Consider the following 26,801-nt stretch of genomic DNA (forward strand, 5'->3'; position numbering starts at 1 on the left):
TTACTTCTTTTTACCTTATCAACATTAACAGATATAAATCTGTCTACCATAAAAGCTATATAGATGACACACACACAGGCACGCACACACAAACCCTTCTTATGACAAATTTTTCAAATACCACTTACTATTCGGGTACAGCAGACAAGTGTGATCTTGAAAGAATCATATGCAGGACAACAAAGCAACATTTTACATTGCATAAGTCATTTTTGCCTGTTCTAAGTCTCCCACACACACCCTTCCAACACATCTGATTTATTTTGTGGTTAAGGTGGAACTTGTGAGGGACATGTAAGGGCAAGCTGAAGGAACTGCGTGTGAAAAGGAGAGCAAAAGGAATGATTTAGTGGGAGAGAACGATTACCAGACTCAGAATAATAGTGCTACAGAACGACCATTAATAGAGCTGACATGTAATGTACTGTACTGTACTGTTCTTCAGTCATTACTTGTACCAGCATATAACTCATATAAGAAGACTGGAAAAGTTTTGCGATTCACTGTAATGCCCTCTGTTCAGCTTTACACATTTGCAACTTTTTGCACATTAAAGGTCCAATGTGTAATTTTTTGGAGGATCTATTGACACAAATGCAATATAATACATGTCTTCAGAGGTGTATAATGACCTTACATAATGAAGCGTTATGTTTTTATTACCTTAGAATGAGCTATTTCTATTTACATGCACGGCGGGTCCCCTTGGAATTCACCATGTTGTTTCTACAGTAGCCCTAAACCTTCTTTCCTTCGGCAAAGAAGCGAAAGCGTGACATCATCTTAGTTCTGTGTGAGCCATCGTAGTGCTTTGAAAGGGAGTGGTGGAGTGAGCCGTTGGTTGCAATTCGCAACCTCATCGCTAGATGCCACTAAATTTCATACACTGGACCTTTAAAGGGATTCTTCACCACAAAAATAAATATTTGTTTATGGTTACTATGTGTCATCAAAAAACTGCTGTGGAACACAAAAGAAGATATTTTGAGAAATGTCTCTGTAGTTTTGTGGGGCTCAGCCTTTCCCAAAATATCTTTTGTGGTTTGCAGAAGAAACAAAGTCATACAGGTTTGGAATAACATGAGGGTGAGTAAAGAATTATTAAAGAATTTTAGTTTTGGGGTGAACTATCCCTTAACATTTTGTTTCTGCATTTTGTTTATGCTTGTTTTAAAAATATAAGTATAGTACAAATAAAATACGATGTATTGAAGAATACAATGTTTTGTGTTCACGTGTGGATTTTTGTGGATACTTGCGTATAATTGAGGGGGGTGAGGTAAATCTTTAAATGGTCACCATGTGCCAATGCGTTTAAAATGAAAGCCTGCTGTCATCTGGTGAATCATTCTGAGGGTCGTGTTTGGGACCAGGCCAACAAAGACAGACATGTTCTCGCACCTCACATAAAGTCCCCCATGAGAAGATAATGGGCCACAGATTCACAGCACTGCGTAAGACGTGACATCTGTCAGCAAATGAGCAAAGGATTTGCAACCTCTAATTCCAAACCACTACTTACCTGTCGAAATAATGGACAGACTGTTCAGCTGTCAAATTGATCTGCAGAGTCCATCATGTGATCTGACTTCATGGGTCAGTAGATGTTTTAATGAAACCATCCCATAAAACAAAACATATCAATATACAGTATAATATAAATATAACAATATTTACACTATAGTTGAAGTGAAAGTTTCTCTTGACTTTAACCTTAACCTTTTAATGCGAAGGCTGACATGCTGAAATTTGTTGAAAGAACTTTTGCGGACAAATATATAATTATGAAAACATATAAATTTGTTTTATTACAAAACTAAAATTTTACTTGTTGTTTCGAAATGGATGAATTTGAATAATGAATAAAAATCAGGCAGCAATATATTGTACAGCATGTATATGTGTGTGTGTGTGTGTGTCAGAAAGAATGACTAAATTACTTTTTTTTGGAATCTTGCAGTACACTGTGCTGGGCTACACCCAACTGATCGTTCATTAGTTCAGATTGTTATCAAACCATTGATAATGACATTTCCGTGACCTACATAGACGGTACAGCACCTCACCTCTGTGCTTTTCTTCTGTAAACTCGCCGTCTGCTGTTTTTAATCAAACGGATAACACATTTCCATCTTTTGTAATGCTTTTTATCTTGTTTTTGACTGATCTATGCTTTGATCCTCCTCTCCTTTTCCTCCTTTCCCTTATGTGGTACCACTACATTATGAGTTTCCTCCCTCCTCCAATAATTTACACAGCTGCCATCCACTTTCTCTCGGCTCTCCTTGGCAGGGTGAGGGAGGAAGGAAGGGCCAGTCAGCTGGTTGGGGGGGGGGGTGACATGCCTGACGTTCCTAATGCCTGCCTCAATAAACCAATGTTAACCTCCTGGGGCTCGACTGCTGGAACAGGTGGCTTATTGGTGTCTGCTCACTCAATACAACACAGTAAAACTTCACAGTGAGTTCCACCACTTTACAGACTGCAAACTGAAGTTACGTTCAAACAAACAGTGCCACATAGGCTTCAATCATACTGTCATAGGTTACCACACACATACCCGCTCCATCCCTTCCGCCTGCCAGCCTTGTCTGATATATGCATGACTGAACGTTCTCAATGCTGGGTGGCTCATGAGCCCTGAATCAACAGGTGGCCATTCAACAAGTCTCTCATTAATACAGTGCAAGTAAAGCCCTGATGTGATTTATGCCAGTTTAATAGGAGATTGACTGGGATTCAATCTCTTTAACACAAGCTAAAAACAATTTCCTCATATAGATTCCTTGTTCGGTGGATGAATTGTGACAAGGTCATTCGCCTCCATTGAGTATCTAGAACGTGCATTTTTCTGCTCTTGTGTTAACTGAGCCTTGAGCATATCTAATTGAACAGAAGGTATATTGGTGTGTTCCAAGTCAGAGCATTGGAATGTTGTTATAAAGGCCCTCAGTGCCCAGACAGCATTTATTCATTCAAGTGAATATGTGCATCGCTTTGTGAAGCGCAATCGGCCCGGCTATTAGTTGCTGCTCATAATGAGAGCCAATGTGTTGTACCAAAAACAGGAATTCAAATAGATGTAATCTGCAGGAGTTTTGCATCAGATTATCAGGTACTATACCCACTCAAATATGATCCCTAAAATGTTTTGCCAAACAATAAATGAATAAAAATATACAACAAAATATTTACATTAGGCCTATTATTATTGTTATTGAAATATTTTATTTCTGTTCTGTAATTGAATTGAATTGATTTTTTAATTATTTTATTTTATTTCTAATTTAATTTTAATTTAATGTTATGAATAGAATAGAATAGAACAGAATAGCCCTTTCGTATAATATATAATACATTTTTGTTGCATAGATCCTTTTTAATTTTCATCAAAAATCGCAATAACATTTGCATTCAAAATTCACAAACTTTACAAATGTACTGCACCCAAAGAGAATTACAATGAGATTACATTATTTTATGTAAAAAAGGGTCTAAATACTGTGGCATCATGTGGATCATCCATGTCCAACTCTAGCCAGTCCTGATTACCACTTTAAATTTAGACCTGCAAACTTGTCAAAAAACAGTTATCTTAGACACACAAAAATGAAAAGTAAATATTAAAATGTTCACTTTTGTGACCTCCTAAGGAAAATTGGTTAGATTGAATAGATAACTAGATTGTATAGATAGCAAAATCTTTGTGATCTCGATGAAAAATACCAAATGCTTCATGAAAAAGCCGTGATACAAAGGAAAGAGTGCTGAAGATCCCATCTCCACCCCCTTCTTCCCAATCAACAGTTAGATATGCACTTTATTTCTGAGATGCTGAAGTGTCGGAAAATCGACCAACGGAATGGAATTTTTCTTTATGTCTCTTTCCAGCGACCACACAATCTTGCAGTGATTTGAGGCTTGGGGCCACAGTGGCATCTTCCCAATTCCCATCATTCCCATTCTACATTGCATCTTAACCAAGATGCTGAAACTGCTTTTCACCCACAACAACCTGAAGGGAAGCGTTGTATGTGTGTGTGCTCATAGATACTCCTGAGGACTTTCTCTTACAAATCACTACATTCGATGTTAAGTACCCTTACTGTTATTCGTATTCAAATTTGCTGTTTTATGATGTCATTGGTAAAGTTGCCACATAAACTGCCTTTGGTGATGGTTCCCAATTGAAACGGCTGTTTAGTCCCTTCATGTGGCCCAACGTCCTGAAATGTGTGTGGTCTTCTGCTCCGAGCCTGTTTCAGAATTGAAACATTGTCTCTTACAGTATGATGAACTCTGACCACATTTCAAGTAAATATTTTACCAAGCGCCTTGGTTGCAATTCAAATAATCCTCTTGAACTTTTAACCCGGTGCTTGAATTTACCTGCTAATGACTCTTATCATGTGATCTGACACAATAAACGCAAAATAAATACTGCTTCCATCGTTACCATAACAAACTGGCCATCATAAAAAGATAACAGTCCATCCAGTTAGAATTTACATAAAGGATCGCCCTATACACTTAATATTATGAGACCCTTGGCAGAAAGCATTTGCTTCCTGTTATATTGACAGGCTTTAAGAGCAGGAAGTCTCAGCGTTACCACAGAGGTGATTCAATGAGATACACATAAGCTCACACGTGTCTTTGGGCCACACTTGCTGCTGTATGTTGATGGGCTGGTAACAATGGACCTGCTGTTTGCTACTCTGCTGCGGAGTGGACTACCACCTGTCCTCCAACAGCACTCCCTTCACAACCTCCCCCCCACACAGCCACCAATCTCCATCTATTCACAACTGTGAAGTTTCAAGATTTACGATGTGTACAACTACTTCACGTTTAATCTCAAATTGCTGTTATACAAAATAAATTATATATACGTACATTACATTTACATAAAAACACTGTAATCCTAAAACCGACCTTTTTATTACACTCCCATGAAGACTTTTATGTAAATGCAGGGCTACTAAAAAAACAAATATGTTATATAATTATGTCATCTGCATGTTGTAGAGTATATCATAAAAATGTCAAAGAAAGCACTGCATTTTCTCTCATATCAAATTCATGTACGTGTGTGAAAAATGGGTGTGAGGTGAGAACAGTGGGGCGTGGAAGTTAAGGAGATGGTATTGTTAACCAAAAGAATCTCTGAAACACTGGGATCAGCCCCTGGTGTGAAGGACTTTTTGGGTACGGTGCAGAGGTGCGGAGAGAAGGCATTTTAACAAGAGCACTAAATGACTGCAGAAATATAGTCTATTCCCTGGGAAATTTTGAAAATATTTAAAATAAAATAATAATGATATGAAATTAAATAATTAGAAAAACATTCTAAACACATTTCACTTTCACTTCGAGTTCACGGATTAAATGAAAAAGAAATGTATTTTTTAAATAAAATAACTAAATGAACTGAATGGAGGTTGTCTTGTTAAATACTCTTTGTCAAGTAATTCCTTTCATATCTTTGCTAAGCAGCTCTCAAAACACCAGGAACTTGACTCTAAACTTCCAAAGAAGTTGCTAGGGGACACTTATTGTCAGTATTGTGACAAATCCTGTATCCAATCTCACAATACTGCCTATTAACTTCCTGTTTAAGCATACATAGTTTTGATATCAGGATAGATAATAGATTTAGCTTTAGATTGATTCTTACCTGTGTGTAGCCTCGGTACCTACAATAAAAACACTTTCAGTTTAAAAGTTGTTAAAAATACAAATGTGGGTCTACTGTTCTTTTTACGGGTTACATGTTAAGAGGTCAGGGGCGGGGTCCCAAGATGGAACTCATACATGTCAATGTCCAACACCACTCCTCCTTCCTATAAGGACGTCGATCACATTCCAGCGGGCGGGGTTCATGACGATCCGCGTTTCAATGAGTTTGCCGAGAGCGCAACTGGAGTAGAGACTGGTTTCAGCGTGGAGCAAGCCAACAACTCTGTCCACTCCACTCCACTCCACAGAGAAAATGGATTACCGACGGATTAAGCGTATTTTATTTGTCCACGTATTTATGAACAGTGTATTTATTTCTCTTCAGAAAAAAGAAGGTAGGCCTACGTGAAGTTTTCTCTTCTGACTTTTCTGAAACATCTCAGTCAGGTTGGCTCACATGGTTTAAACCGTGCAAATGGCATGTCTTCCAAAATGTCTTTGCGTTGTGCAAATGATTTGCCTGTGATCGGCAAGACGTAACAAACCCGTGCGCTTGTCACGTTTAACTTCATACGTCTGTAAAGACTGGTTTTGAGTCTGTGCGATCCAGTTAGAATTTAAATACGGATAAAGATTGCCTGTTTGAAATGAACTTATTTAACATGTTAGTAAATGAATTACCTTTTTATGTTTGATAACATGTTGAAACATCTCACATCAAGAAGTCTGATGTTATTATAAATACAAGTAAAATGCGCGTTAAAGACGGACCAAAACTAAGCGGACCAAACTTTTGAATATGGAATATTTATGTTTATGTATTGTTAACATTTTTTTTCTAAAAATTGTTTTCATGTTTTGTGTGCTTGAAGAAACATGCGTGCTTGCACATTTAGGCTACTTTACTGTGGCTTCTAAATCAACCCTCTATCCTGTCAAAAATATTTAATTTTTTTGACACATTTTAATATTTTTGCGTTATTTTCACAGAGGTGCTGTTGGATATGATGGCATCTGGAGCAGAGTTGGGTTGGTTGACATCACCTGTTGATCATGGGGTAAGTTTCCCTCTGACTGTAAGCCTTGGCTGAATTTCTGTGTGACAAACTGATTTATACATTTACAAGTATAATTTCTTTTTCGTTTCACTCGATTTCTTTGTAAAAACACGAAGTTGTCATTAGTGTGTAGGTGTGATTTAGTGCCTTCACCTTACTCAAAGAATGTGGAAAAGTTGGGCATATACTTGGTTGCCTGCTGAAGACTTGTAGTCTCGTGTGATTTTAAAGCCCAGTGTTAGGCATTGTAAAACTAAAGGGTGTAATTAACATTTAAAGGTTGGCCCATATGGTGCTTTTTGTGACGTGAGCGGCAGAGAACTGGAATTTTATCCTAAAGTTAACTAGAATTTTGAAGCAGGATTGGTTTTAAAACCCTTCTTCTTTTTACAGGTGCATATGTTCAGAGATGGCAAGTACTGACTTGTTACATCTTGGTCTAATCAATAACCATTCTGACACTGAAGACTGTAGCTAAAACTCAAAGGGGAAAAGTTATTATCAGCAAAGATTATAAAGTAATAAAATCTGTACAGTTGTTTTAGGGTCTAGTGGAAAAAGCTGAGGGTTTCTGAATGCGAACAAGGTGTCAGCATGTCTGTTTTATAGAAAGTTAACTGCATTCTTAATGAGCTGCTGTTTAAAGACTTCAAAACTTATATGAAATACTTTAAACCACAAAATTCATTTTAAATGGAAGCATTTGTAGCTGCAACAGTTTTATTGCATTGCCACACAGTGCGCAACCAACGCAACACTCCTATAATTAATGGCAGAATGTCAACCGGAAATCAAAGAAAAAACAAAATGCGTACATATCTGAAATTGTATGTGTTATGGTATATTACATCAATAGAGCAGCAGAAAGACTGTTGCTTTGTTTCCTGCCAAAGGTTCGTGGGTAATTGACCATCATCCTCACTACTACTTAAAATTCCATGGTCAGGACATTTTGCGTTATTTCTGTCCTCAGCATTCAGTGGCATCTTTGAAATTTCTTTTCTACAATCTTGGTTTTGACTCTATTGCTAACATGCATTTTTTTTATTCGCTTTGCAGTGGGAGATCGGCCAGAGGGCTGTGAACGGTTCTCTTTTATATAACTACTATATATGCAATGTGGAGGAGCGAGAACAAGACAACTGGCTTCGTACTACGTTCATCCAGCGCAACCCCACGGCCTCACGGGTCTTCGTGGAGGTGCGATTCGTCGTCCGTGACTGCAACTCTTTCAATGCAGACTCCCTCACCTGCAAGGAGACCTTTAATTTGTATGCCTCGGAAGCTGACGCTGACATTGGCACTGCTTTCCGCAAAGGCCAGTTCCGGAAAGTGGCCACCATCGCTCCAGATGAAATATCCAGCCTTGGGGAGATGAAGATGAACATTGAGACAAAAATAGTGGATAATCTTTCTCGTAAAGGCTTTTACCTGGCCTTCCAGGACATTGGGGCCTGTGTGGCCATCTACTCTGTCAGGGTTTACTATAAAACATGTCCAGCAACAGTGAAGAGCTTGGCAGCGTTTCCTGAGACAGTGGCAGGGGGAGAGAACCAGGCCCTGCGGGAAGTGGCTGGAAGTTGTGTAGAAAATGCTGTAAGTGAGGACCAACCTCGCATTTACTGCACCGCCGATGGGGAGTGGGTGGTACCCGTGAGCCAGTGCCAGTGCAGACCTGGGTTCGAGGCCATGAAGGACGCATGCCAAGGTAAGAAATGAGAGTCTGATTCATTTTGAAAGTAAGAGCAGTCTCTGTTGTCAACGTAGTCTATTGTGGCATATGATTTTATTTAAAGGGATAGTTCACCCAAAAATAAAAATTCTGTCATCATATGCTCACCCTCAGATTGTTCCAAACCTGTATAAATGTATTTGTTCTGCTGAACGTAAAGGAAGATATTTGGAAGAATGTCAGTAACCAAACAGATCTCATCCCCATTGACTCCCATAGCGTTTTTTTCCCTACTATGGCAGTAAATGGGGGAAGTGATCTGTTTGGTTACTGACAGTCTTCCAAAAATCTTCCTTTGTGTTTAGCAAAACAAACAAATTTATACAGGTTTGGAACAATCTGAGGGTGAGTAAATGATGACAGAATTTCCCTTTTTTGGTGAACTGTCCCTTTAAGGACTGGTTTTGGTCAAGCGTTTGAATATTGAATAGATTTTCACATGGATTGTGATTATCATACCATTTGCTATATCATTATGTAAAATACTATATTATTTTCAAAGAAGTGATAGTTTGTATTGAGTGATAAAGATGGACAAGATGTTGCCACATCATTTTTTTGGTTATAACAGGGTTTTGGATGTATGAGCATACGATAATGCCACACAAGAGTTTAATATTTTCTTGTAAATATAACCCACATTTGTTTTTGGGGTTGTTTTGGCGGTTTTGGAATCCACACAACCACACTTTATTCTTTTTAAAACATCTCACTCATCAGCCATTTTGTTCCTGTTGTTCCTTCTTTCAAAACCTGTTTGCTTTTCACCGCTTTGGGTTTGACTCCCACAACCCCCAGCGTTCTTTAAACACAAGTTCAGAAGTCAGCGGCTGTTGCGAACAATTGTGCTTTAGGCAGAACGTTTTCGAGGACTGTTTTAAAACTCGAGGTTGTAACAGTTTCTCTCGGTTGGGCCTATCGTGTGTCATATCACCTGATTTTTTTCTTCTTCTCCTGTCTTTGCCACACCACAGAGAAATATCAATGTGACAGTCTTTAAGTGTTTTGTGGCTGTTGAAATGCATATGAGCACACAGACATGCCGGGACGTGTTTACAATCTTTCCATTTTAAACATTTTAACAACACATACCCCAACCAACACATGCGGTGACAGGTAAAATAAGGCTGAATGCTTAGATTTTTTTCATTTTAGCAGTTTTAGGTGACTGTCTTGCATGTGCATTGTTTCCTCAGCAAACATTCCTTGATTTGTAGACTTGGAATTGTAGGAACAGGTGTGTGTGTGTGTTCAAAACCTAGAAGAGAGATAAAGTGTTGGACTCCGGAGAGGAAGGAGGTTGTACTGGAAAGGTGCAGAATGGAATGTAAAGGTAGCAGAACAATGTTGTGTTGTGTTCGGCTAGAGACATGCCCCCACCTCTTTCACTCATCTGATGCATTCCTGCTAGGTTTATTAAGGAGCCTCCTCAACTACTGCAGGCTGCAGGAATTCCCTGGGGAGAGCTTCAGGCCGGAGGCGACTCGGGTTGATGGATGTACTGTTGATTAAAGGCAATCATTGTCGAATACTCGGATCAGGGCACTGGAGAAGAGAAATGGGGTGGGTGGGGTCCAGCCTTCGCTCTCGGAGAGGATGGCAAACTGTCTAGAGTGGGATTACTTAAAAATACAAACCCAAAAGCGTCAGACATCAGGGATCCACACGTGCAGACAGAAGCGCACATCGTTGTATTCAAGTTTAATCAGTGTTGACACTGACACGGTTTTCCACTAATAAAACACACCCATACTCAGTCAAAACGCTCCGTGGAATAAAAGAGTGCATACCTTAGCTGACCACACAAAGACGTGCTGCCTGATTTATCTTAGTTTGCTCAAGGAATCCATGCCCACACCCTGCCACCAACAGTAAGCCCTTCCAAAGTTTCCAGAGGTGGATAAATGTCTATTGTTACTGAATCATTACATAGGCAATTGGCCTCTGTATTGTTGGTCTGTAGGAAAATTGAGATGCTGATGAAGTCTGATGATCTTGAATCTTTTATTGTAATAAGTTTCAATGTTATGGAAGCCTTGTGATTCCCCCCCACCGGAACGTGAGTTATGGGAGACCAAGTTAAAGCTGTTTGTGTATTATGTGTGGTGAGTGAATGGCTGGGTAGCAATTGACTTGGGTGTGTGTCTCAAGAGCTGTACGTACTGGTTACTGGATGTATCTTCTTATCCTGCTGTTGCTCTTCTTTCTCGCTTTCTTTCGTCATGTAATTTATATAATAATAGGGTAAAATGGTAACAAATATGATATGTAATATAGCAAGATTTATAAAATAATATAGAACATAATTTTATAATACAGTATGTATCATTTATGAAATTGTATTATATTGTCTTATATCATATTGTATTGTTCCACTTTTATATGTTGACTGACTGATCCCTGAGTTTTATCCGAATTGAACAAACAGGGCAGCATGGACTATATTTATTATTATTGGCTATTCTGATGACAATGTTATTTTTGGCCTTGACTTCAGGTCTTGGAAGTGACATGCATTGAAGCATTCCGTTTCACACGGCCCTGCAAAAAATGTTTATACTCCTTTGGGAAATTTCCAATGGTGTCTCGTAAATAAACAGCTTTGCTTATCCCTCTGTCTTCCAGAGATAAATAGATGCTTTTAGACCATCCCCTGTTTACACGCAACAACATTTCAAATGAACTTTTGCTCAAAATTCCGATACATCCAAAATGTGTTGTGTATGTTTAAAAAGCTTGAGAAACTCCAAAGACTGCATGCCATTGAGTGACATGCAGATCGATTCTCTCGCTTAAAAGCAGAATATAGAACTCGAGTCACTGTGGAGTCTAAATGCAGTGTGCATAGTGAGATATCTGCTGAGCTCGCAGGGCCACAGAACACGTTGTGCCCAGGGCATTGGAAGTAAAGCTGAGATGCATATAGAATAAAAAACTGAACCGTTCTGCCAGTAAACGGCTTATTTAAAGTAAAAATAGTACGGCATGGCCAGCTATGTTCTGACAGCATAAACGATGCGTGTTGACGTACAGTCTGCAAATGTGCTTTATTCCTCTCAAATATGCAAACATGCTTCACTCCCCTCTTTGCATTTATTGGCTCACAGAAAACTTGATCTTCACCTTTGGGATCATTTTCATTTACTTTAGCAATTCATTGGTGGCTCATTTTATTGCAGTGTCATCTGCCTAGACAGGTTTAGATAATGATGCGTACTTGAATGGAAATGGGTTGTTTGCCTTCTTTAATCCAGTGTCAACTTACTGTCAGGTTTGAACATAACATGAGAAAGTGAGGATATTATGATTGTTCTTTCCATTTCAATATAATGGTTTTTGTAGAAATTAATGTGAAATAAACTACACTTGCTGCAAATCACTGTTACACACAGTGTGCAAAGTCTTTTAGTATGACTCGCTAGCCTAGAAGGAGGGAACTTTTGGGAATTTTTCCACCTTAGTAATGTGAGAAAATGTTACATATAAGTTCTCTAGTGACCATTGAGCCATTTATTTTCTTTTTGTGTGTATATTTTAAATAGCTTTCATTTAAAGCACCATGTATTTAAACGTTTTCATCAGATGCACGCCCCTGGCCCAAAGTTAACTTCTGGTCTGTGTTTGGTAAAAATGAGCAATTTATTTTATTGTATATTAATTGTGTTAAATTAAATTAAAACTACTCTACTTTACGGAGGTCTACCGGAAGTTAAGTTTGGGCCACATAATGTCTATGTTGTTGCCGCTGAAACCATCTATAGATTGAAGCCCTCACATGATTCATGTGTTTCATTTCAGAACTGTGTGCATGTGCTCAGTGTTGTTGAGCGTATTGTGCGGTCATTGTGAGATCAGCGGTTTCCTGCCCCCGTGTCAGCCCCTCGTCCCCCGAAACAGGGCAAACTATAGCGGAAACCGGAGGCCTGCTAATCCTCTGTGACCCTCCAACCGTCAGCTCAGGGATTCTATTGTGATCTCTGGCCATAGACTCCATTCATTTGTTCATATCCTATTTATTGAGGAATTTTGTTTATTGCCTCACTTTTTTAGGATTCTTCCTATCTGTGTTATCATCTTAATAGTTGGGCAATGAGCCAATGTTTTAGGAAAATCAGCGTTGTGCCCCTGCAGTCATTGAGAATCTCAGAGCGTTGCCTGAGGTTTCTTAGTTAACCCCTTTTCTAAATTAACAAATCTTCTGGATGGGTCTCACTCTTTGTCTCCTTTTGTGCCCATCATCTTCTCTTCCTCATCCCCTCTTCTCTTGAGAATGAGTGAAAAGAGAGGGATTAGAGTATTTATTGTGTCTGTTAACGACTAGATGAAAGAGTAAGTGGAATTGTAAAGCGTAGATGTAATTCTCTTACAACTGTTCCATTGGGCTGATAATCCTTTGCACTAATGCTCTCACCACACCTTGAGACCATTCCCTCCCCAGTGGCCTCATATTACCACTACATCCCCCCCAAACATACACACACACATGTTCACAGTTCTGTTATTGTCCTGCTGAACCATTCAGATGTGGTAAAACCTTTTTTGTGTGAAAAGTTATTATGTGGTGGTTAGGCTTTTCCTAATACCATTATTGCATCAAAAACAAAGATTTGAGGCCTTTTGGACGAGTCGGCAGCATATGTGGCTGTACCTCATGACAGACTCCAGAAAAGCAGCCTTTACGATTCCTCCATGTTATCTTAATCTCTGTTTTCGTACGTGCACATGTTTTATTTTTTTAATGGCTCCCCTTCTGAATTTAACCTTTTCCCCTGTGAAATGGGCCCCTGGCCGCTGTCCGCACTTACTCCGCTGTGGTGTTTGTTTTACTTGGCCCTCAGCACCTGGTGGGGCAGTACACTTTAACTCAACTCTGCCTAAGGCTACATGTAAGCCCCTCTGCGCCTAGGTTTAAATGACTGGGCCTTTTGTTTTTCTTTCCTTTTTCTTATTTGAAACACCCCCTGTCCTGGAGGGCTTCGTGCTGTCCCGCCGCCATGTAAACACTCATTCATTCAACCCCTCTTCCCCTTCTCGGGCGATCCATCCATCCATACATCCGTCCATTAATGTCACGTTCTCATCAGTCTTCACTCCGACTGTTCCACTCAACCCACACAACTCACAGACTCCGGCAGGTCAGCGGCGAGCAGGATCCAGCTACTCTCACAATAAACAAACAGTCACTCAGAGCCTCTTAGGGCTTAAGCCCATGGTGCCAAATAACGAGACGGGGCTCTTGAGAATCGTCCGAAACAGACAGGGTCTCATCACTGCGGGACGTTTGGATTACATAAATGTAATCAACGTTCCTCAAAAGCCATATGTCCTTTCTCTCTGTGACCCTTCCTGGATGATTTTTGCGAATGGGTCGGATCTGCTGTCCTTTCCAACATTCGCCTTCTCCATCCCAGAATGCTTTGATTGGCTGCCTTAGGAAGGAAGCAACGCGTCAGCCTCGTCCTTCCTGCTTCCTGTTGTCCAAAACACTAAGACAAAGCCCCTCGCGCTGAACCGCATTCCTGAAAGTGAAAAGTTCACTAAAAATGCCAAGTTAATCAGTATAATAGACTATAGCTAGATGTGCTGATTCGGTGTGCACAAAAAACGTAAATAGATTTTTGTAGAATACTTCTTTTGTTAACTAGGATTAACGCAGCACTCCAAAAATGCTGTCAAGTTTTTGTCCGCAGCCGTTAAGAAGCCAACCATCGTATTAACGCGTTATGTGGCATCTACGCTATTCGAAACAAGTGTTTTCTCTCGAGCTGTGCCGAGTGGCTTTCCGTGCCTGTTGTCCAGATTGAATGGGCTGGTGATTGTTGTGTCAGACGCTCACACGTAGCTATGAGGCAGGCGAGGGGACTTAAGAATTTCGAGATTACCAATGTGTGCATGTATGGGGGGGCGGCAGGCATATGAAACTGGCTTCACAGCAGCAGCTGTTTGGCCCCTTCTTCGTGAATAGGACAATTCTTTTTCTTATTCTCCCCCTTTCCTTTCAAATCCCTGTAGGACTTGTTATCCCTCTCTCTCTCTCAGTCCCTGTGTCTCCCACACCGTCCCCACCTCCGCAGCGGGCCGTGTTAATGAGTTGCAGTAAAGTCTCCACAACAGCTGGCACAGAAACTCGATGAAGAGTCGACTTGAAAGAAGGAATAAATAACACATTGGCTCGATCTTCCCTGCCACACTAAATTCTTTTCATGCTGAGAGTTTTCTTTTGAAATAAGAGAATGCGTGCTCTCAAATATTAGAGGTAATGTATACCCCCGTTAACCCCCTTCCTGTGAGACCGAGCAAGTGGCTTAACCCAAAACAAGGCCTCAATTGATACAAAGCATTCAGGAAGAGAGAAGCACACCAGTCTGTAATTATAACTGTTTGGCAAATCTTCAGATAACAAACCATTAGAAAATGGAAACAGTGATTTGGTTTCTGGCTATTGTGTTACAGGAATACGGTGGCCCCGGAAAACTATTTGGAAGTTTCGGTTACACTTTAAAATGCATGAATGTCATCGCGTCGGGTAATTAAACCGTTTGTTCGAAAGAAAGATGGCACAGACACACTTTTCAAGCTAACACTTTAAAAAATGAAGACAATAAATGTCTTCTACATCATAAATAAACTACATCTGTTGTTACTTTCCCAGGGCACCTGTGTGCATATGAGGTAAACTGTTTTTTAAGGAACTGTTCTTAAAGTGCTTGAGTTCTTAAAATAACTGTTTTGAGTTGTCTATTTAATACAAACGTTTTAATTAAACATGTTTAACATTTTTCCTCACCATAGGGTGTGTGTTTTTCCATCCAGTCATACTTTTAAAGTGTCCTTAAACTAATATATTACTCTGGATCATTTAATCATATTTAATCTCTGCGGCATTACACTGAACGTACCGCTGGCAGTATTTCAGCACACAAATTTTGATATCTCACCTGCATCAGACACATGGCGTGTATGATTGTGTAATGCAACTAATAATCTGCCCTGCCATGTCTCAGCTTGTCCTTTGTCTGATAAAAGCCACACATGAAACCGAGAACCAGATATCAGCTTTTTATTGCGAATGTAAATAAATGGAACAGTACACTGCGGACAGGAAACGGTGTGTGTGCGTTTGTGTGTGTGTATATGGGGTGGTGAGGGATTGTGAATGACTCTGACAGCGGAAGGACATGAGCTGGACACATTGGAATGTTTGTAGGCAGATTCAGAAAATTCTTCCTGCTTATACATTTAAACGTCCAATTGGCTAATTTATGTATGTTTACAAAGCATTCTCGTTGCTTTTCATTTTTGTTCTAGAATTATGTGTTATATTTGTTTGTTATCATGTCAAATATAAAGAGATTCAGTAATGAAAAACCTAAAAGTATGAAGAAATTTTAAAATAATGATTTTCATGATTAAACTATGCAGATATGAGTATTTCTTAGTTATGCTCAGCTTTAAAATATTTGGATGGCTAGATGACGTTCTTTGTTACTATAATCTCTACAAAATTATTTGTAAAAATCCTTGCCGTTATAAACATAAAAAAATCATGGGATATGATTTATGCATTGGTCAAAAATGTGTGTGGCAACTAACTAACCAGACTTCGTTGAAAACATTTCTCTTTCGTAAAACTATTTATTCTCTTTGTTGGATGCAGTATTCATTCTGCGTGTTGGTTTTATTTGTTTTGTTCTGTTTTCTCTAGTTGACTTTTGAGAGCGAAGGTTCTGGTCTGGAATGTGGGATGACTGGTCCTGTTTGTAGAGAACGGGGGGGATGGTTCATACTGGAGGAGTAGGAGTATGCTTAGTCGTGCTCTGTCAACTTTGCACACTCTTGCACAGAGCTTAAAAAAAAAGCTGAGAAAAAACACCACATCAATGGAGCTTCATTAAATGTGTTCATAGATAGATGATCACTTGACATGTATGCCGAGAGCAGTTTAATTGCACCGTTACCTCTCATCCTTATCCAAACACTCTTTTTGCAGAATGTGGGCCAGGCTTCTTCAAATCATCAGTGTCCACCGAGGCCTGCAAACCTTGTCCAGAAAACACCCAACTTTCGGGGCCCGGCGCCATCAGCTGTTCCTGCAAAGAGGGCTTTTACCGGGCACCTGCGGACCCTGAGACAGCGGCTTGCTCCGGTAAGAATAGACCCAGTCAAACCATCATTCTACCTTTGTTCCTGTCACGACCCAGTTTAGCCACCTGTCATTTTCTATTTACCTTTACGGATCTTTACCCATGTCAGCCTTTTCTTTAGGGATTAAGCAAACTATGAGTTCCTTTGAACACGAGTGAACGGGTAAATAAAAGGCTTGTCCTCTGTTCTTTGTCTGCTCAGGTTTACCCTCGTCTCCTCAAAGTCTAGTGGCCACGACAGCTCAGATGCCAATAGGCAAGCTTCGGTTATCATGGAAACCTCCCGCAGACACTGGCAGTCGCAGCGACATCACGTACGCTGTGGCTTGCGAATGCTGCGAAGGAAAAGTGTGCCAGTCTTGTGGCGAAAAAGTTCGTTTCGACCCGAGCGGCACTGACCTGAAGGAGACCAAAGTGATTGTGAGTGAACTGGAGCCGCATCTGAACTACACGTTCACCGTGGAGGCGCGTAGCGGAGTGTCTCAGTTCAGCAGTAAAAGAGCCATCAGCAGCATTAACACCGCATTGCATTATACAGGTTTGTGCTTTTATTGATCAACACACACAACACACTTAAATCCATTTCGCCCAAAAACAAGGGTGAACACAAAGACATTCAAGAAGACATAGTTTTAACTAAAAAATTTAACTATTCTATGTTTACATATGCGGTCTGAAATCTGGTTATAATGTAATGTTTTGGAATGCATGTCACTTTAAATAGTCTGTTCAAATTTCACTTTTGACTTTTTTGCAACGCCTATGTAACATCATACAAAATGCGATGTTATCTGAAGCTGTGCCCTAATAATATTTCCCCATAGAGAACTATGTGACATTGTCTTTGCAGTGAATGAGTCGGCGCATTTGGACATGGCATTTGCATGAATGTGTAACAGATAAACGGCTTATGTTGTTAAATGCTTAAAAGCGTGGCAAGACGTCACGATAGACGTCAATGGAGGCAAAATTTTCATCCCGCTCTTGTTCTCTATATTCACTGGATGTTAACTCCACTGTCTGAACAAACGGATCCAATTTCATCACTTTCAAAATGTCACGTATATAGATTAAATATATGTTTTTGAATACGCTCATTTTATTATATATACAACAATACAAGCATGAAATGTAAAAATTTTGTTTTGATTCCAGATCCTCCAAAAGTGACCGCGATGCACCTGGTGGAGAGCGGCCCCACCAGTCTTTCCCTGCAGTGGTCCGTCTCTCACCGCGCCAAGCCCGTCGCCACACGCTACGAACTGATGTATCGCAAGAAGGTCGGGAACGTGTCCTCTTAATCTCATATGCATGACTCCAAGTTGTGATCTATGATCGGCCCGTTGTTATTCTCCGTTTCATTATGGTCTTTTCATTATCATCACCGCAGGAGAACGATGAGGAGAAAGCCAGAGGAAAGGTCACTACCTACACCGTGCTGGTGTTGGAAAAGAACTCTGTCCAGATCAGTAATTTATCTCCTTCCACCGTCTACTTGGTTAAAGTCCAAGCTCTCAGTCCAGAGGGAAACCCGGGCAGCTACAGCATGGAGCAGGAGTTTTCAACACTCCCACAAAGTAAACAAAGCAGAAATGCATACCATTGACATTTATATAGGTTGTGAAAAGAGTTATAACGTATGGCCGAATGTGTTTTCTGTGGAGACGCAACAATGAATTGTATCCAAGTGCTTTTTATGCTGTAGAATTTGTTATTGCATTATGGAGTGATTTATTTGCCTGAATGCTTTGTTGTTGTTTTTTCAGCCCTTCAAAAAACGGGAAACACGGCAGTGATCCTTGGTGCAGCGGTTGGGGGAGGTGTCATGCTTTTCATCGTGGTGGTGATCCTGCTTCTCCGAAAACGGTTAGGAACGAGCGCTTATTACGCACACACCCAAGCTTTGTTTCTTTTTCTTTTCTTCCTTCTTTAATGTGCATTCAGTGTTCTCTTTTCACTGGTCTTGCACTCTTTCACTCAACGGTTCTAATGAGAAATCTGTATTGAATGCGACCGGTTCGCTGACTGCTCAATAAGTGAGGCATGTTTTGAAGAGATGAATCAGAGAGGCGTATTGTGTAAGATAAGAGCAGTCCGTTCTTTTGCTTTGGAGACTGTAGCCCATAAAGGTGACCCAAGTCCTCCCTGTGATAACCTAGACCTCCGTCGGTACTTGGCAAACACATCCTGCTTTTTTATCTAAGCACTTCTCGAATGAATAGAGCCAATCCGCCACTAGCCACTTTTCAGCTCCGGTCTGAAAAGAAACGGTTTGCTGCAAAATAGAGCTCTCATTGAGTTGTTTTTTTCTACAGCCGAAGGAACTCTCACACCAGGCAGGGGCCAGAGGACACCTATTTCTCCAGCCCAGGTTAGTGGTATAGAATTTCATTTGGTCGCTTTCTTCTTTTATAACCTTAGTCCTCTTAAATTCTCACTAAATTCTCTTCGATCCAGACCAACTGAAGCCGTTGAAGACCTACGTTGATCCTCACACGTACGAAGACCCAAACACAGCGGTGCTCAAATTTGCCAGCGAGATTCATCCCAATCACATCACCAAGCAGAAAGTCATCGGCGCCGGTTCGTACATTTGTGGCAGTTTGACAACCCGCTGTGGGGCCGTTTTGCATGCTTTTTGGGGGAAGGGAGCTTTTCTTTCCCTCTTGTGCACTTCACTCATTATTTATTTGAAGTTATGTTACAGTTCATTGCAAGTGACAGCCTTTTTACAGATCATTGGAGTGACAGCTCCAACAAGGCACGAATCAGATATTGTTCGATTCAAGCTCTACATGTTCGAGCTGGAATATTTTCAATGTAGCAATTCTTTCCCTCCCGAGAGCGTCTTTTTTTTCACTGTCACTCAAATTGAATTAGTGTTGTTTTCGTAAGCCGCTCTGGAGCTTTTTTCATAGCCCACACGAAGCACTGCCGTTTGAAAAAAGCCAAGTTAATTAATCATGACTTTAAAATAAAACAAACAACAGCTAAATTGGTTCTAAGCCCCGAGTGTTTACAGGCTGTACCTCAAATGTCAACCCTCCCTAGTTTTTAAATGAGAAGATCAGTCTCTCAAGCCACCCACAGGACATGAATCTTGTCCACTTTCTGTCTGCTTGTTATACACAAATTCTCATGCCCTCAATGACCCCCTCCTCACTGACCGTTCACGGTCCTCTTCATGGCCTTAGCTCAAGGTGCACGTGGGTCATCCACATGCCACTTGTTCGTCACCCTCTCTGGTGCTGACTATCACAATGGAGTGTTTCTAAATAACCCCTATATGTCATCATGAGTCAAGATTTTTGTTGCATATTGTTATCTGATGCCTGTGCGCATCTCACTTGGGTGGTTTGTGTGCTGTAGGTGAGTTTGGTGAGGTGTTTCGGGGAATTATGAAAGCTCCAGGTCGGAAGGAGACTGCAGTAGCGATAAAGACGCTAAAGCCGGGCTACACCGAGAAGCAGAGGCAGGACTTTCTCGGTGAAGCCAGTATTATGGGACAGTTCTCACATCAAAATATTATTCGACTGGAGGGGGTGGTCACCAAATGTAAGTGTGGTAGTCTAAATGTCATTTTATAATAAATTTGCAGTTTATAATAAATATAGTTTATTTTTTATTATTTTATTGTATGGCTGATACTTTGCCTACTCAACACCAGATGTGGTGTCGATTTTTTATTTTAGCTTATTTTATTTTATCTTGGATTATTTCATTTTTGTTTTATTTTAAATGAATATGAATAATTAAACAAAATTATTAGATATTATGTATATAAATTGTATAATTATAAAACATTGTCAATTGAAACATTAGAATTAAAATGTAAAAAAAAATGTATTCTTTGATTCTAATTCAAAGTTTTATTGGCTTTTTATGTAATAAAACCATGTGGTGTGTCTGTTTCTCTTTTGCAGTCAAACATGCCATGATTGTGACCGAGTATATGGAAAATGGCGCTCTTGACAAATACCTGAGGGTACGCTAGTCAAATTCATTTTCTGAGACCATAAAATTAGGACATTATTATGACATATTACATTTTAAAGTGATTTATTTCAAATAATTTAGTTACAATGTGCCTGTGTCCATTTCCCGCCCCAAGACCAACTAAAAATTAAACTCTGCATTTCTTCACAGGACCATGATGGCGAGATGTCCTCCTTCCAGTTGGTTGGTATGCTCCGTGGCATTGCGGCCGGAATGAAATACCTCTCAGACATGAGCTATGTACACAGGGATTTGGCTGCCCGCAACATCTTGGTCAACAGTAACCTGGAGTCCAAAGTGTCTGACTTCGGTTTGTCACGTGTTTTGGAGGATGACCCCGAGGGAACCTATACCACCAGTGTAAGTTCACGTAGAAGTTCAATAGATTTGCGGTCGGACTGTTCTCTAAAGCTGCTCTTAACCCAGATGTCTTTATTTTTACAATATTACAACCTGGTTATTTTCTGAAATTACAAAGGGTTGCCTGACACTTGTTTGTATGGTTTTCCCAACAGGGAGGTAAAATTCCTATTCGCTGGACTGCTCCGGAGGCCATCGCTTACAGGAAATTCACGTCAGCCAGTGATGTGTGGAGTTTTGGCATTGTCATGTGGGAGGTCATGGCCTTTGGGGAGAGACCTTACTGGGACATGAGTAACCATGAGGTACAGGCAGGCCACACAGCACTGACTCTAAACAATAACTTTGTCTCGAGAGATCTTCATTTGAGCAAAATCAGATTTCTTTTAATTTCTCTGATAGGTAATGAAGGCCATTAATGAGGCTTTCCGGCTCCCCGCTCCAATGGATTGCCCCTCTGCTGTTTATCAACTGATGTTGCAGTGTTGGCTGCAAGATCGCTCCAAACGGCCCCGCTTTGGTGACATTGTCAGTTTGTTGGATAAACTCCTTAAGAGCCCAGATTCCCTGAAGGCCATTGCAGACTTTGACCCACGGTGAGAGCTCAGCATATAACATTTAGGGAAAAATATGTTTAAAGAATGATTATTGTAACACAATGAAGTGGAAAGGTGAATAAACCTTACTGTATTTCATTAAATGGAAAAGTGGCCGGACAGTATATACCAAACATGTTACCATATTTAGGATTTTCTATAAAAGAGCCATACAGGTTTAATATGAAGTGTGAATAGTGACAGAATTTGTGTTTGACGTGTTTTTATTTTGTATTGGGGGGGTGAAAAAAGGTTTAAAAAAGGTTTAAAATAGGCTTAAATAGAGCTTTACCGCATATAAGAGGCAGAGAGAAGTTGAGGCATGTACCATCTATTACACAATTGTGAATAAGTGCACATGTACTTTAAACAAATCAGTTCTCGGTTAAGACACGCACCATGTACGAGTCAGATGCCTGGAATGGTTTGGCATTTTTTTTATGTTATCACACTGTATGTGTGTGAGAGAAGAGACAGTTTCATATCTTTATCAGATTCAAAAAACTGAACAGACAGGTTTTCCTCCCGAGCCGTCTCTCTCCCACCCAACAATTACAACAAGGAATAGCCAAAATAAAGTCTCACTGTGTGGTTTGCTGAATATATTTGTGTTCTGTCCCTGTCAGAGTTTCCATCCGGCTTCCCAGCACCAGTGGCTCAGACGGCTCTCCCTTCAGGTCTGTGGCCGAGTGGCTGGAGTCCATCAAGATGAGCCAGTACAGCGAAAACTTCAGCATAGCAGGAATCGTCAGCATGGAGCAGGTGCTACAGATGAAGAGCGAGTGAGTAATGCAGATCTCCTCTCAGTCCGGCTCTTCAGAACGCTGTGTAAAAGAAAAGCGCTGTGAACAATTAGATGAGGTCACACGGACAGTCCAAAGAAAGATCAGAAGAATGTCCAACTTGTTTTGTTCGTTCCTCGATGTGTCACATTCTGGTTTTTAGATCTATGGAATGTTGGGTTTGACTGCACTTTACTGGAAATGATTATCCAGTAGAAAAGAAGAAATGAAATAAGTCATACCAATTATGTTTCAATGCATTCACTTGCTCTTTTAAAGAAAGCTAAATATGTGATCTACTTAAACGATAAGTAGATTCTGGCATACGGACTTAATTATATTTTTAAATTAGAGTTTAATAAAACCTGTCTCAACTACTCAATTGTAGTATTTAACAGTCTTCAAAATATTTCATTTATCTTGCAAATTAAAGGTCCAGTGTATGAAATTTAGCAGCATCTAGTGGTGAGGTTACGAACTGCAACCATAGGCTCACTCCACCCCTCCCTTTCGAAGCACTATGGTGGCTGACACAGGAAAATTGACTAATTTCTTTACGAAACGTGCTCTAGCGGGCAGTTTGTCAGTTTAGGGCTAACAACATGGCGAATATCATGTAAGGGGACCCGCGGTGTATGTAGATAGAAATGGTTCATTCTGAGGTCATAAAAATATAACACTTTATTATGTAAGGTCTTAATACACCGCTGAAGACATAGTTATTATTATATTGCATTTCTGTCAATAGATCCTCCAAAAAACTACCTTTAACACATAAAAACCAAAAACATAGTTTGCGTTTAAAAGAACAATACATTTTAATGCATTTAAATCTATAGCTATAAGAAAAACCTTTTTTAAGGAAACTCCTCCCTCGTCCAAAATGCAAACATTGTTTTTTTGTTAAATTGTTCTTTATACAAATGGCCCCAGATGAACATCATCTGTAACTGAGACTTGTAAATTTAGGAAAGAATTTGGTTTGTTAAGAGAACTCTCTCTCTCTCTCTCTCTCTCTCTCTCCTGTGGCACACAGTAAGAAACGACCCACGCTGACACTGATTGGCCAGGACAAGATTGAATTTCAATGAGATGGTATCTTCAACTTTTAATAATTCTTGACGAACACAAATATTTTCCATGTTTTTCTTTTAAAGATCCCGTAATTAAACGTGGCTTAAATATGCGCTTTGGTTGCAAGGATAATCTTGCAGAGCCACGGACCATTTATAATTTACTGTGTCTGACCAACATGGAAACCACATAAATAGTAATAATGATTTAACCTTCTCAATACTATAATTCAACTTTTGACTTGACTGTAACAACATTTTAATATACTAAAACCTTAAATACTTTTAAAAGCTATTTTTTAAAGCAAACCTAAAAGAAAAAGACTGAGAGAGACAGAATAGACTTAGATTTCAGTGGCCTGGATGTGGTGGATAGAGGCGTGCTGTTCCTCTTCTCCCGGTCTGCCATCACTCCCTTCCTCCCACTGTTTCGGCTCTTTTTCCCGAAGCCTGTGTTCAACTAAAGCCAGGAACCACTGTTTCAGCCTTCTGGGGCCGTGAGGCTATGCGGCTACACCCCCTCACATCAATAGCATCGAACTTAAAAGACAGAACATAGGAGATGAAAGCCAAATGAGATGGTAGACCAGAAGACACAGTCAGCTGATGTAAATGCAACTGTACATGCCATTTAGGGGCGGGGTTTACAAAGATAATATATAACACCAGGTACGAAACTTTGCTACTAGATAAGTGCAAAAAAACCCAAGTAATATTGGGACGCTCTCCTCAAACGGTTGTACAAAAAACGTATTAAAATAACACAGGACAGTAAAAAAATAAACGGTGTCCTTGCGTACGGAGTTGCATCAGCCGGAGTGGGTGCTCCCAGGGCGTGCCGTCTGAAGTTTTGAGACTAATGGATGTAGAGACAACAATGTTAGGCCTCGCGGAGGAGGAAGCTTGACTGATGAAGGGGTTGGAATAGATGAATCGGGTGCGACTTAGAGGCGAAGGGAAACTGTAGCTTCAAGCCCTTAGACCTCTGGATCAGCTCCCATGGGTGTTTTTAGCCTGGAAGCTTGGTGAACTTTGTGCGGAAGACCAGAAATGCCTTTGATGTGTTTGTCATTTTTTTATGGGCGAGTGTTCCATATGGTGTCATCTGGTAGCACTCTTTAAAACCAGAACTATTTACAAGTCCTCCACTGGCCGTGGCCGCCGGCTCTCGTTCGCGGTGGGTGCAGGGAACCCTTGTTAAATTATCAAGGCGCGAATTAAAAATATAATTAGAACGTGGATAACATGCAGAATTGCTGGCGTGGACTGCCTCCCTCAAAATTACCTTATGAAAGATTGCATTGTTTATTTTCAAGCATTCAACCGTCCTAACACATTTTTTCTTTCTGTTTTTCAGGGATATTCGGAACATTGGAGTCCGTTTACCGGGGCACCTAAAGAGGATTGCCTACAGCATCTTGGGGCTTAAGGATCAAACCAGCACCCTGAGTGTGTTTGCTGTGTGAACTGTTTTTAAAACTCGCCAAAGGGACCAACCCCCCGTGTACTGAATAAACTCTAAGATGCCTTGGGATCGGACTGCAGGGACAGCCCTCGATCTGCCCATAACCCCCCAGCCAAGATGGACTCTTCGTCGCTGTGGAGACTTGTAGCAGATTTGATGTGCTTATCAAAAATGGAGGGGGGGAGGGCGAACGTGTAAAACAATCAAAAAGCTATTGATGTTTGAATCAAACCATGTATATAGATATATTTTTGCATATGCATATGTTTATTTTTTAGAAACATGTATAGTAGTTGCTTTAGTTTTTCGTTTAGTTTCATATGCATGCTTTATTTTGCCAGAGAGCAACCAATGCAGTTGTCACACTCTGATCTTAAAGTCAAAGCCAGCATTTCTCCTCCAATGTTGTCAGAATGGGCCGTGTATATGACTGAGCTCTTTAACATTAGCTTGGATGCTGCGACAACATGACTGTCTGCATTAAGAGAAAGAACCAGCCTTCCTCTACCAGAAATGTGGAATCAAAGCTGGTGGTTATGGGTTTAACGTAAGACTTAGTGATGTTCAGTGGAGATCAAGGTGATTGCGTTCTGGTTTCTATCGTAGCTTGAGCTGGCCGTGATTTGATGTCGGGCGCGCTGATGACATTTTCTTTACAATTACAATCTCAGTGCTATGTGCTTTGAACCATCAAGTTTCAAGTCTCTGGTTTGAATGAAGTGGAGCAGCCAGTCGAGAGGAGAGAAGCAGACGCAGCACCATGAAATTAAAAGCACTTAAATCAGAAATCTCAGCAGCTGCGTGGACGAGACTTAAATGCGGGTTGTCTCATCCCTTATCATTATGGAAGGTTGCTGTTATGATGGTATTCGGGATTGAAGGGAACACGGAGCACGCAAAATGACAACATGGAAATGGTTAAAGAATCGAAGAAAAAAGAAGACTCATTTTGGCATGCAAAGCTGTCACGTCGGACTGAATCAAATAGGAAAATCTGTTTGGCAGTGCGCTGCAAACAAACGCACGGCTTTGAATTCGAGATATTTGCGCCGAGCGACAATCCGAGCAAAATAAGGGAATGATCAGAAGAAATCTACAAACAGTTTTGTTTACCGGGATATGTGGTTGATATAACAAGGTCTGTTATTCATTCTGTATCAGCAGATTAAAGCACAGTTGCCTGGAGCTGTGAATTGTGTGGAATATCTTTGGCAGATTCAGTTTATGATTAACTGATACAAGATATGCGGGGATGAAATGTTATAGCCTGCGATTATTTCCTCTGAATTACAGAACCTCATTGTGGTCTAAAATGGGAATATAGATACGAATATGAAAGGTTTTGTTAATGGTTTCTTGTTAAACAGGAAGGTTAGGGTTATTTGTATTTACAAAGGATAGAATTAACTATCTAATGTCCTTTAACTTTTTGGTAAAGACACTTATGGTATCGGATGATATTGCAGTTCCATGGGCTCTTCCGTGTTTTGGAATGACATATTTAGTGTTTGTTTGCAAAACTTATGTTTCATATCTTTTCTAAGTGTGGTATGATTGATAACACACCTGAAAAGGGATTTTTTCTTTGTAATGTCTTGCTTTTGACTATTGATTTCTGCTCTACGCTGCTCTTTTCCCAAACGTGAAATATTAAAAAGCTCTGTAGGAACATGCAGACCCCACTCATGGACACAATTTTCACGAAAACACGTTTGATTGGGCCAATTGTTTTGTACTTTATTTAAGTTTTATTTATTTTTTACTTCTATTTATTGTCTTAACAACACTGAACTGGGATTTATTTTGTAATTGAAGTTTGTCTTTCAGTCACAATAAAATCTTTGTAGCCTTTATATTCAATTTCGCCTTTTATTACCCCATTTTTTTATTCATTCACTATACCCACAACAATAAAA

At 40.1% G+C, this 26,801-nt stretch overlaps 1 protein-coding gene across 1 annotated transcript; it reads left to right on the forward strand.

Moving 5' to 3' along the window:
• The first annotated feature begins 5,888 nt into the window (after positions 1 to 5,888).
• On the forward strand, positions 5,889 to 26,801 carry epha2b (eph receptor A2 b). The gene is made up of 17 exons (XM_057319162.1): positions 5,889 to 6,074; positions 6,670 to 6,737; positions 7,797 to 8,445; positions 16,460 to 16,615; positions 16,816 to 17,151; positions 17,769 to 17,893; positions 18,004 to 18,190; positions 18,380 to 18,479; positions 18,929 to 18,984; positions 19,071 to 19,196; positions 19,983 to 20,168; positions 20,537 to 20,598; positions 20,760 to 20,969; positions 21,125 to 21,274; positions 21,372 to 21,565; positions 22,192 to 22,347; positions 24,778 to 26,801. Exons 1-17 carry the CDS (start codon positions 5,993 to 5,995, stop codon positions 24,884 to 24,886), a joined length of 2,952 nt encoding a protein of 983 aa, XP_057175145.1. The 5' UTR covers positions 5,889 to 5,992; the 3' UTR covers positions 24,887 to 26,801.

This window comes from Triplophysa rosa, linkage group LG21, assembly GCF_024868665.1.
Source record: "Triplophysa rosa linkage group LG21, Trosa_1v2, whole genome shotgun sequence".
NCBI classification, from domain to species: domain Eukaryota; kingdom Metazoa; phylum Chordata; class Actinopteri; order Cypriniformes; family Nemacheilidae; genus Triplophysa; species Triplophysa rosa.